The sequence below is a fragment of the Nuphar pumila genome, chromosome 8 (assembly GCF_984573655.1).
Source record: "Nuphar pumila chromosome 8, dmNupPumi1.hap1.1, whole genome shotgun sequence".
NCBI classification, from domain to species: domain Eukaryota; kingdom Viridiplantae; phylum Streptophyta; class Magnoliopsida; order Nymphaeales; family Nymphaeaceae; genus Nuphar; species Nuphar pumila.
Window position 1 is genome coordinate 35,934,182 of NC_143256.1, and position 12,545 is coordinate 35,946,726.

Here is a 12,545-nt window from a genome sequence, read left to right on the forward strand (position 1 = left end):
TGTTTTAAAAAATTCGGGGATCCACAGACGTCCGCACGAATGTGAGGATTATCACAAATATATAGAGCAAACCTATCAAGCTCGAACTTTTAAATTTTGGAAGGTTCGCACCAAGTTTACGAATATCAAAAGATCCATACATTTCACATACGAATCTCTTATGTTGAAATTCAAGTTAACCAATTTTGCAAAAAAAAATTGTGTAAATTTTATCAGCTTCATGAAATGTTCATGCCAATCTCCTTGTTATTGAGATATAAATTTCATCAGGTTCATGTGAACATCAATAGTTCTCTTGTGTGATGGATAAAAATGTCCAAAAAAGGTCAAGAATCAAAATTTTGGTCACGAGAGGCAAATTGCAAGGCATTTTCAAAATTGCATCATTTTACAAAGACAGTACAATCATTTTCCCATAAAAGATAAGAGTGTAGTACTTTTAAAAAGCCACCTAAATTATGAGTTGTCTTCGTAAAGCTGACTAACTTTTAGGTTATTGTGTTTAACCACCAACTTTATTTGAATGCAGATCAAGTGGGTGTGATAGATTTTTCTTTTTACATGAAGTACATTTAAACTACCCTGCCATACTTATGATTGTTGTCCCGACAATATAAACCTGTGACGTACCCCTTGCCCATACAGAATCGCCAATACTTATGATTGTTGTCCCGACAATATAAACCTGTGACGCACCCCCTGCCCATAGAGAATCGCCATGATTTCGCTATACAAAGGCTGATCTCTTGCCCTCGTTAATGCTGACGCTCATGGGAATGGAAGCCTGACCACCCGCCTAATGGCCAAGGCCCCCTCCACAGCGCCAAACCCATTAGGTTGTATGCAATGGAATTTTTTGTCCCGTTTTTGTAAGACAACTGAATTTATGACATTTTTATGGTTTTTTGTTGAATAAATTAACAATAATGACATTTCAGCCACTAACTTTGACTAGACACAAGTTAAATTTTCTCAATAAAAAAAAAGACTAGACACAAGGTATAAAAGCGTAAGGCTGAATGTAGTTACTGAAATGTTAGGCGGCTTTTCATAAATAGCTGATTATTCATGCAACTTTTTGTAAATTATTCATAAAATTATGATTTTGAATCTAAGTTTTGAGAAATAAATTTAAATTATATATATACGAGAGAGAGTAATGGGTCGGTACTAAATGAGTTTTTCACATTTTATTTTTAAATTCTGACTGTACAGATGTGAGATAAACTCTTGAAATGGTCGAGCTATCAACACATGGGTAGGTTTTTATATCGTCCAAAATTTTTGTAAATTTTCAAAGCTCCAAATAACATTTTTTCATCAAAAACAGATGATCCAGGTGAATTTCTGGTAAATCGACCATGCCCAACACATTTATGAGGTCGAAAGTGCAAGAAAAAACACCGGAAGAGCAGAAAAACCCCATTAGCAAATTTCATTTAGCACAGACCTCTCTCTCTCTCTCTCTCTCTCTCTCTCTCTCTATATATATATATATATATATATATATATATATATATATATATATATATATATATATTAAATACACATGTATAAATGAACCGCAACAGAATGTGATTTGACCATGTACATAAACTTTTACTTTGGTCACCGACAATTTTGGGCACAAGACTCTTTGTTTGGGAGCCGGTAGTTGGGAAAGGAGTTTAATCTGTTTCTGTTCACTTTTTATAAAATGAATTATTTCTTCACATCGTCCCAGTGTTTCCGAAACAAATCCATGAAAAAAAATTTTGAAAACCTTCAACACAAAGAACACGAGTACATTAGACAAGCTTCTGAAGCTCGATGAAATAACATAAGATGAGGGAGCAATAGGTATGCGCCAATGGATTTATAGGAATATACTGACTCTCTCGGTCTCATGCATTTTACAAATGGAATATCATGTTCAACATGATAATCCGCGATGGATATGGCTTTTTACTTCATTGATCTGGTGCCATTCCCTCTCACGTAGACTAAGCTTGGAGTCACTTTAACAGTAACCAAGATCAAGAATGTAAGCGTCCCTGCCCTACAAGGATTGAATTTCATCAATGCTCGTGCCACAATATATCCAACACAGCCATAAAACAGGACGTTTCAATCCCAGGATTCGCAAGCAGTAAAACGAAGACCGCAATATGACAATCAAACAGCCGAGAAAATACATCAACTATTGCATCCGGCTTGCATAACTTTTAGAAACATATCAACATGATAACGTTTGCAGCACTGCGAAACCAAACCCAGTAACCATACCATCAAAAGACCACTTGCAACTCTGCAGCAGTCATCCATTTCGATTGTATGGTGTGAATCAAACTCATGTTTGAATTCAAACTGAGGTACTGATGCAAGTTTCTCCATTTTCAAATCAGATAGATTCATATTCTGAAAGAGGCTAAATATAAGTTGAAAGAGGCTGAGATTTGTACAAGTTGTACCTTGTACGTCTCATAAATCAATGTGGCACCTGGCTTTAACTGCATGCATATAGAAAGAACCATAGAGAAAATAAAAATAACCAAAACAGAGGGCTGTGTGAAGCTTGGAATATGACACAACTCTTTCACAATGAAAGAGGGTACAAGGCAATATAGCAAACATATATAATTCAGGTGCTAAAGTTAGATTGAGAAAGCTAATGTACTCATGTTTTTTCATTCTTTTTTTACTCTAATATCTTAAAGGCAATGAAACTATTTTAAGTGAGATTAAACAGTTAGCATGCAAGCATGAACCTTAGCAATACAAATCTGTCACATATAGCAAGCATGTCAAAAAGTTTTCTGGAGTGCATCTGCAGTGTGGTCCCAGACTTGCAACATAATTGAGATGTAAATAAAAGATGGCGTGTCATGTGTCGTAGTATTTACTATGAAAATCATCATAAAAAAGGAAATATGTGGAACATCAGATGGAACTGTTAATGCAGTCAATGTAACAACGCAGCTGATAGGTTCCATGAAGAAATTCCGGACTGGCCTAACTCTAGCAACAAAGGGTAAAAGGAGAAGAAAAGGATGCACTATTGATTCAAAATGTACAATGGACTCTAAAGAACATGATGACCTTTGTTGCACATCACATTGATCCATGAACAGATTTCACCACAGCATTACATTGACAGAGAAATTGTAACAATGTTCAGATAGATAGGATTATGATAATCACAGATGTACTAGATCTTAAGGATATTAACATGACCTGAAATTTCATAAACGAGCAAAGAGGGAAGCAATAAATGCTTACATTTATATTTTGTCGGCTCTTCTATAATCAACACAAGAATATTTACAAAATGAGCATTTTTACTGTTTTCACTAAATAAGCAACAGGGGCACATGCAGATTGACCAATTTTCAAGGGGGAGCCTTCAAAAGCCTGTACCTTGAAAAGTGAGGTAGTTATCGCACATGCACAAGTAATGTGCACATGGCTTCTACTGTCACCTATGGTGGTTGCACATCTGACACGTGCTCGTTGAATTAATATTGGCATATGTGCATTGTTCACAAGACCAGTGACCTGTGTCATCCAGGCCCCTTGTGGAACTGGATCTTGAATTAGCAGCCTTGCCCCTGCCATTCCTCCCTTTCCCAGCAGCAGTTTTAGAGCTTCCTGTTCGACTACTGGTTCCCTGGGAGTCAACATCCACCAATCCATTTTCCAAAGCTTTTACTAGATTCTCGAAGTAATTGCGAGTCACGCTGCATCATCGCGAGGCATACAAAATACAGATAACAGAACAATGACCATCATTAAATCTTCTAGAAGAAAATAAAGCAGATTACTACAATATCACTAGGACACTGCATTTTGGGCTAACACAACTCACTACAGGAATAGAGGACATAATGCAATGCACTGATAACAAAGCCACATCACATGAAATTGGGACACAATGAACTTATGTTCAAAATACATAAAGGCTCAAGTTCAAGAACTCTTTTCTAATAAACTATTGCATGATCACATTTGGCAATCTCTTTCAATCAATTAGTTTTTTCATTTCATGAGGTAAGAGGAGCTATTTAGTCTGCCCATCTACCACAATCAATCACATTATTTATTCCATGAGGCAAGACAAAATATCCTTAGTCATATCACATCGAGTTGATGAGGAAAGACAAATTATTATATGCTTTATGTACAGCTGTCTCCCTTTCTATCATTTTTCCTGACATAGCAAGGCCAGACATTCCATAAAGAGAAAGCCATTATCCATTATCCATTTTCCAGTGCTTGGTTTTCAACACGTCATCAACAAACAAGTTGGAGGAAATTCTCAACCAAAAATAATTCAAAAACAAGGCACAGTTTCTTGCCTATTTTTCAGCTGTGGAAACACCAGAAATGGCTTATATGGTTCTGTATTGAATGGATCGACCCACATTGAAAGGCATTTCAGAGTGCCCAGGATCATGCTAGCTACTTATCAACCCAAGTTGGTATGCTTCACCTTCCATCCAGGCGAGAACAATGACTGGTGCAGGTTTTCATCAGCAGCAATAAATGTAACTAGTATACTTCAAACCACTAAAATGACCAGGAAAAGATGCTAATAGGTGGTTCTGCGATGTAAAAACCCAGTGTACTGACCAGTGACACAGATTCAACAACAGGTAATACGATCAGCAGCCATATCATGTTTCATTACCAGTGTCCAGTGGTACTTCCTTTCAAATGGTTGGAAAAAGATGCAATAGGTGGGTTCCACCATTCTCTAAAGCCCCAGTGGATTGATCAAAGACATGCCTAAGTCAACTGCTGGTCCCTGCTGGGCCAATCCAGTTGGTTGCTCCAATGTGCATACTTCCACTTTCATAATTTTTACTTCTTGTATTTACTTAATTGATTTCACATAGGTATTATGATGCAAGAGCTAGAATTTTAGTTGTATTCTATGTCACATAGGTGTGGGTGCGGGTGCGGATGCAAGTGCGGCGATGCGGCACTTTCAAAAAACTTGGGTGTGGGGGTGCGGGAGGGTGTGTGTGTGTGTGTGTGTGTATATATATATATATATATATATATATAGAGAGAGAGAGAGAGAGAGATTCTTGGACAGACCTGGGTCTGTATACCCAGACTGATTCAAACCTGGGTTTACTTTGACCCAGGTCTGAATCAAACTGAGTCAAAGCAAACCCAAGAGACCCAGGTTCAATTCAGACCTAGGTCTGCTTTGACACAAGACTGAGTTTGACTTGGGTCAAAATATCTTCAGGTCCAATTCAGATCTGGGTGCTTTGACCCAAGTCTGAATCAGACTTGAGTCTAAACAGATCCAGGTCAATCAGATCTGGATCAAACCCAGATTTGGATCAGACCTGAGTCTGACCCAGTTAACACCTGGCTGCTTGCTTGAGCCAGGTGTTGTAAAACTATAAAAACATAAAAAAATGGAGAAGAGGAGAACGAGAGGGAGAGACTTGGTGTGGATGCAACAAAGGAGGAGGGGGAGGAAAAAGAGAAGCAGAAGGGAGCAGGAGAGGAGGAAGAAAGATACGTACCTCTCCCCATTAAAATTCTTGTGTCCCTTTCAGCGACCCCACCATTCAGGTATGTACCTCTCTCTCCATTTCTTCCTTCTCTCGTGCTCCCTTCTGCTTCTCCTCTTTGTCCACACCCTCCTCATATGTTGCACCCATGCTGAGGCTCTCTCTCTCTCCTCCCTTTTCCCCCTTTTTTTATTTTTTTATAGTTTTACCCATGGTTGTCAGTCGAGGAAGCGGGAGCGGCAAGCGATACGGGAAGCGAAAGAGGGAAGCGAGGGACTTTCAAAATTTTAGGAAGCGGGAAGCATGGGATGACTTAAATGTGAATCAGGAATCGTCTCGGAAGCGACCTAGAAAGCGAACCGGAAGCGAGGGAGAAGCGAAAAAAGAAAACAAAATAAAAATAAAAATACAAAAAAAATGAAGGGGGCAAGCGCACTTCCCATAAAAGGAAAGTGCACCTTCCATAAATAGAAAGCGTGCTTCCCAGCGCATTTCGGAAGCACGACGTTTCGCGCTTCCCCAATAGGCTAAGCACTTCTGGTAACTCTGGTTTTACCCCCCACCCCTCCCCTAAAATTTTTCTTTTTAATAGACCAAAATGGACTCAATCAAAGTTGACTGAGTCCATTTTGGACAAAGCCACACCGGGTGTGGCACCTGCACCCATGTCGCATCGACGCGGGTGCGGCAGCCTATTAGCCGAGTCCACGTCACAAAGGTTGTATTCTTTGTACAAGAACTCACTCTTTTGCTAACTTTTATTAAGGTACAGTACTGAACCTTTTCCATTTTACTGTTTACCAAGACTCGTGGCCGTGATATTCTTTTTCATTGGAAATATAACCAAGTTCTCATTTTATAATACTTTATTGTGAAATTGGATACTCTACACATAAAAGTTATTAGTTTTCTACGACGCTTGACATACTAGTTAGTCACTCATAAACATGATAACTCTGCATACCTTTTTTATCTTAAAATGAGAAAAGAGAGAGTTTGGGGCTGGTTTATGTTAAAAAAAAAAGAAAGAATTATCTTAAAAATCCTTTTTTTATCCATATTAATTTTCTTTTTATTGACCAGGTTTGGACTTTTCCAAACCTTGTCAATGAAGCCCCCTTGTAAAAGCGGGAAGGGTGTAACCCTAGCCCTTCCCCTTTTTTGTCCTCTCTTTCTCTCTCCTCTTGGTTTGTTGTAGGAAGAAGAAAAAGGAGAAGGTACGCCTCTCTCTCTCTCTCAAGACCAGGGAGGGAGAGAGAGTCGAGGGTGTTTTTTTTTTTTTTTTTTTTTTTGGGGGGGGGGGGGGGGGGGTTACCAGGCGTGCCCCGCAATGCGCCTGGTACCCATACCCGTGTCAACACGGGTACGGCTGCACAAACGCCGTGTCACAGTAACATAGTAGGACACCTTTTCAACTTTGATGAAAACACGTGATTAGACTGATTATATAAGTACGTTTTTCACATATACTAGAATGTAACCAGAACCTCTGGGCAAAGGCACTCAATTAGCTTTCAAGATATTGAAAGGGATTGTTGCTATCAAATCTATCAACATGACCAGGATGAGCTTCTAAAAGCAACCCTTGGCAATCCAACAGTATGATAACGAAAGCTATATTATTAAAACACAAACAAAAAAGTTACCTGGTTAAGCCTGCCAGCTTAGTTTTGAACTCATTAAACTCCTTAGATGGGCCCTCACCCTCTAGGAAAGTAAGCAATTCCTTCTCAGCACACTGATGTAACCGCTCCAACCCAGACTCGGCCTCACCTACAGCACAAATGTGCATGTTAAAACTGATGGAAAAATGGACACAAACACCTAAAGCAATAAGAAAAAGAATGGAAATACCTTGCAAGTACTCAAAAAACTGTCTCTTTGCATATTCGTGCTCAGGAAGGTAATATCCATATGCATATGTCCACTTCAGTACTCGCCTACACTCAACTATCTGCAGATTATAACATAAATGTGATAAACCGTTTCATATCAAAGGAAAGTGATAAGCACTAGACAAAAATTAATGAGCAAAACCCAAAAGAAATACCTGTAACCAAGCATCAATTATGAATTTTAGTTGAGATGCAGGCTGACACTGCTTGTCACTCAACTTTTCAATCTGCACAGTTACATAGGAACAATATAATCTTCATAAACTAAAAGAATGGTGGTTGTGGAAATAGTAAGAACCTAGCTTTTTTCAAGGTAAAGAAGCATTTAAAATAGAAAAACAGCAAACAAATGCAGCATCACCAATTGTTAGTATATGGAAGGACTTACAAAATCATGTTACTCAAAATTTGGTACATTGTAGGCCATTGATTTTTCAACCCCTAGAAAATCTTACATACATGATATGTCACATGAACATGCTATTTTGGATGTGTCCCTAATGACAAGAGCAGACACGTCGACTCGGACAGCATTATTTTAATATTTTGTAAATAATACTTTATTGCATTTTTAATTTTATTTCAATAAAAACAATTTTTAATGATAAATTATTCAAAAATAGTTTTTGATTGATCAAAAGTTTTAAAATTTCCATGTCCTCGTGTCTCATTTTTTAAAAAAATTCTAACTTTAGAGTCAAATCCGAATCCTGCATCCTCAAGTCCACGAATCGTAGTGGACAGCATACATGTGGAGATAACATGATCCAAGGGGTCGGATTAGGTCAAAACAACCTCCCCTATGAATTTTAACTAGGGGGTTGGAACCCACGAGGGTAGCCACTATTTTCCCATATATATATATATATATATATATTAGAAAAACCTTTTTCCTGCAACATTTTCATTTTCCCACAAAACTCAGAGAAAGAAGTTGCAGAAACGAAAAAGTAAAAATAAGAAAATAGTCGTTCTTTTATTTTTTGGTCATAGAAAAAAGATGACAAGCCATAAAAACTCTTTGTTCTAATCATAAAAGACAAACAAATAAGCATCTGACACTTTATTTAGAATTTCTGATACGTTTGCAATATTATGATGATGTTATAGCAATCTTTCAAAAAAAGCAATCTTTCAAAAAAAGCAATGTTTCCAAAATACCAAGAACTCAATTTGGATATAATTTGATGCCACAAGAACTCCATTCTTAAGTATTTGACTGTTAGTTAGACTTGTCAGAGAACAGAAGGTATGAATTGCAGTTACTCTACAAATGACTACTTACATGAACAGTTTGCATTTGATGCAGATCTGAAAGAGCCTTTGCCCTTGACTGCAAGCAAAGAAGAAAAGTTTAGTAACAAGGACAACACATTTCCATAATCATATTGAATATTAGGCAATTATGGGAGCTATTGGAAAAATAAATAAACTTCACAATATGGTGCAACAGAGATGAAAAAATACAGGACAAGGCACAGCCACATATTGTAATGCACTTTGGAGTAGGGATGCACACGAGCCGAACTCGAGCTGAGCCTGTGCTGTTCAAGCTCAGTTCAGCTAGAAGTGCATCTGTTCAAGCTCAGCTCAAGCTCGAAGCCGAGCTTGAAGAAGACTGTTCAAGATCGGCTTGGCTCCGAGCTCGAGCCGAGCCGAGCCAAGCTAGACCATAATCCATAAAAGAAAATTACATCAAAGGGGCAGGATTCGATCCCTTCACCAACCGAAAAACTGGCAGAAGGCCTCACCACTAGGGTACGGCCCTTTTTCTGTTAAAGAGCATGCAGAAAATATACATCATTAATTACTGGATTGACAACAATAAAGAAAAACTTTGGTTGGCCACGGGATTCGAACCTGCTACCTTCTGACAAAAGGAGTACAACCCTAACCATTAAAGCAACAACAACTATGTTATATTAGAAATAGAAAATTTATATATGACTTATACGATCCTAATCGAGTTCAGTTACTTTATCAAGCTCGGCTCGTTTATCTAGGCCAAGCCTGGTTTTGTGTTCAAGATCGGCTCATTTATATTAGCAGACAAGCTTGATCTGAGCTTAAACAAGCCGAGTCCGAGCCGAGCTCCAGCTGGCTCGGCTCATTGTGCACTCCTACTTTGGAGCACAAGTAATTATTAAATAATACTGCAATATGCACCATAGGAGCTACGCAAAAAGTGGAATATTCCAAGTGACAGCTACCATGGTAAAAATATTAATAATTCAGCTCCATTGCATGAAGCATGTCTTTAAGAAGGCAATGTAAACAAGCCAAACAAAGTTCTGGGCAAAGGAAATCAACAAGGATACTATCATACCACACCAATGGATACCCCAAAAATGACCAAACATTCATCAGGCCAACAATAGATATGTTATACAGGGAAAGAAAACAAATTAAAAGAGGCACCTGCAGGATGATCTTAAGTTTGTTCAGCTTCTGATCAACGAACAATAGATCATCCATAGTTTTCTTTTTTTCAATTAGCTAGCCATGTAAATGAGTGTAGCTAATCGTAGAATGCCATTGCGGTTGAAGGGAAAGTTTTATAGGACGACTATTAGGCCCGCTTTACTATATGGTACGAAATGTTGGGCTGCCAAGAGACATCATATTCAAAAAATGAGTGTAGCTGAGATGCGTATGCTTAGATGGATGTGTGGAAATACAATAAAAGATAAGATTCGGAACGAGGAGATACGTAAGAAGGTAGGCGTTGCACCCATTGAAAATAAGATGAGAGAGAATCATTTACGGTGGTTTGGACATATTCGGCGAAGGCCTAATGATGCTCCAGTTAGAAGGATGGAGAAATGGGAAAATATATTAGTTGATAGGCCTAGGATCTAGGAAGACATGGATGAAGATGATAGGAAAGGATATGAATGCTTTGAACCTCACCGAGGACATGGCATTGGATAGAAATGATTGGAGGAGAAGGATTCATGTGGAAGACCCAGAATGATTTTCTTTTTTGGTTCATATCGCCGACCCCAATTGTTTTGGGATGAAGGCGTAGTTGTTGTTGTTGTTGTTTGTAGCTAGCCATGTAAATAATATGCCGCCAATGCACTTTATGAAATTTTGTATGTACTGGTTTGCTTCTATCTCAAGCTTATGTTGATCAGACATTAAAATGTTTATATATATGTCACATAGGTGTGGGTGAGGGTGTGGCGATATGGCACTTTAAAAAAACTTGGATGCAGGAGTACGGGAGGGTATATATATATAATTTTTAACAATTTAAAACTTGGAATCAGATCTAGATCTGAATTAATTGAAATCAGATCAGGACCCAGATTCATATCTGATTTAATCGAATCAGACCTAAACCCAAACCCAGATCATTGAATGAGACTTGGGTCCAAACAAGTTTCGTTTCATGTCAGTTTAGGACTTGGAATTAGGTTTGAACCCAAATCTAGATCTGAATTAGTTGAAATCCGGTTGCCTTAACATGTCCACATTTTTGGCATGTTAAAAAAAAATAAAACTTGTGGTTCTTTGTTGCAAAACCAGATTTGAGATTTGCATAACCGTTCTTGTGTAAAGAACTTGCAATTGATTTAAATGGTAAAAGAGACCAAAACAGTGTAATAATGCTCTTCCTTGATATCCCTTTTATAATGTGAGAATCTTAGATGACGGTCACGGAGGGACCGTGAGAATACTAAAACTCCATGTAATTTTATCCTCAAGAACCTGATGTTAGGTTCATATTCTCGACCACGATTTTATAGAGCTTTCAGCCACTTTGCCTAAGGGTGGTGGTGTTGACTCAGCTGTAGTTATTGGTATACCAAAAAAGTGGCGTCAATAGTTGTGAATTTTCATTGATGTTCCGGCATTAGGTAAAGATTCATAATGTTTCGATGGAAGGTGAGTAGGGATGGCAGTGGACCGGGGGAAAGTGAGGCCCCGCCCCACCTCGCCCTGTTTGGACCGGGGATGAAGGGTATGAAACGGGGATGGAGGCGGGGGTGGAGGATAAAATTCATCCCCGCCGCGGAGGCGGGGCGGGGGTGGACGTGCACTTTTCCCCGCCCCGCCCCGCCCCGTCCCCGCCTCATCCCCGCCCCAACCTCGCCCCGACCACTTTTCCCCGCAATATCCCCGCCCCGCCCCGCCTCATCCCCGTTTGGACCGGGGATGAAGGGTATGAAACGGGGATGGAGGCGGGGGTGGAGGATAAAATCCATCCCCGCCGCGGAGGCGGGGCGGGGGTGGAGGATAAAATTTTGAGGCGGGACGGGGGTGGAAACCTTGTCCCCCGCCCCGACCACTTTTCCCCGCAATATCCCCGCCCCGCCCCGCCTCATCCCCGTTTGGACCGGGGATGAAGGGTATGAAACGGGGATGGAGGCGGGGGTGGAGGATAAAATCCATCCCCGCCGCGGAGGCGGGGCGGGGGTGGAGGATAAAATTTTGAGGCGGGACGGGGGTGGAAACCTTGTCCCCCGCCCCGCCCCACTGCCATCCCTAAAGGTGAGGATTTCTGATATCCGTCGAGGAACAAGTGTAAAACCTAGTAATTAAAATACAAATTGTGTGTTAAGCTATAACTGGGAACTACCTTAAACCTCGGGACTTAAACCGTTTTGAATATCCGCGGGTTTGTACGGAAAAGTAAAAATTAAATTTGTGTGCATTTAATAGAGACATCCATGCAAAAGCAACTTGATAAATAACTTAAGAAATTATTCATGCATATACATTGATTCATGCATCATTTAGTGTTTTGCATTAGTTTTATGCATTTCTGAATATTTGATTAGCATGATATTGTTGAATGCTTGAATGGTAAGTTAGTTCTGGTAAATTATTGCTTGTGCTTTTTTCTTAAATTTATGCATTATTTAATTTACTACTGGATTTTTAGAGGACTTCGGTTCTTACCCATTTTTCTAAAATTGTTTTTCACGCACAGAGGCTTAGTGATGAGTGAAACTGGCTAGCTGGAGGACTCGAGGCCTTGTGATTTGGTGGCTTGGGTTCTGACCTGTGTGTTGGATTTGATTGAGTCAATTTTATATTTTGAACTTTTTGACTTATGGATTAAATAAATGCAGTTCAATTATTATTTTTAATTGACTTTATGCATTAAATGGTTTATGGAATTGATATATTA

General features: G+C 39.2%; 1 protein-coding gene across 3 annotated transcripts in view; it reads right to left on the minus strand.

Annotated features, from left to right (window-relative positions):
* Positions 1-3,096: 3,096 nt before the first annotated feature.
* Positions 3,097-12,545, minus strand: part of LOC149829902 (putative E3 ubiquitin-protein ligase ARI8) — a 74,988-nt gene continuing 65,539 nt past the window's right edge. For all 3 annotated transcript variants that reach the window (XM_090016155.1, XM_090016153.1, XM_090016154.1), the window contains 5 exons: positions 8,691-8,738; positions 7,561-7,632; positions 7,365-7,464; positions 7,157-7,283; positions 3,097-3,716 (listed from right to left, as the gene is read on the minus strand). In XM_090016155.1, the coding sequence (XP_089872281.1) occupies positions 3,455-3,716; positions 7,157-7,283; positions 7,365-7,464; positions 7,561-7,632; positions 8,691-8,738 (609 nt within the window). In that variant the 3' untranslated portion in view covers positions 3,097-3,454. The remainder of the gene's footprint in view (positions 3,717-7,156; positions 7,284-7,364; positions 7,465-7,560; positions 7,633-8,690; positions 8,739-12,545) is intronic.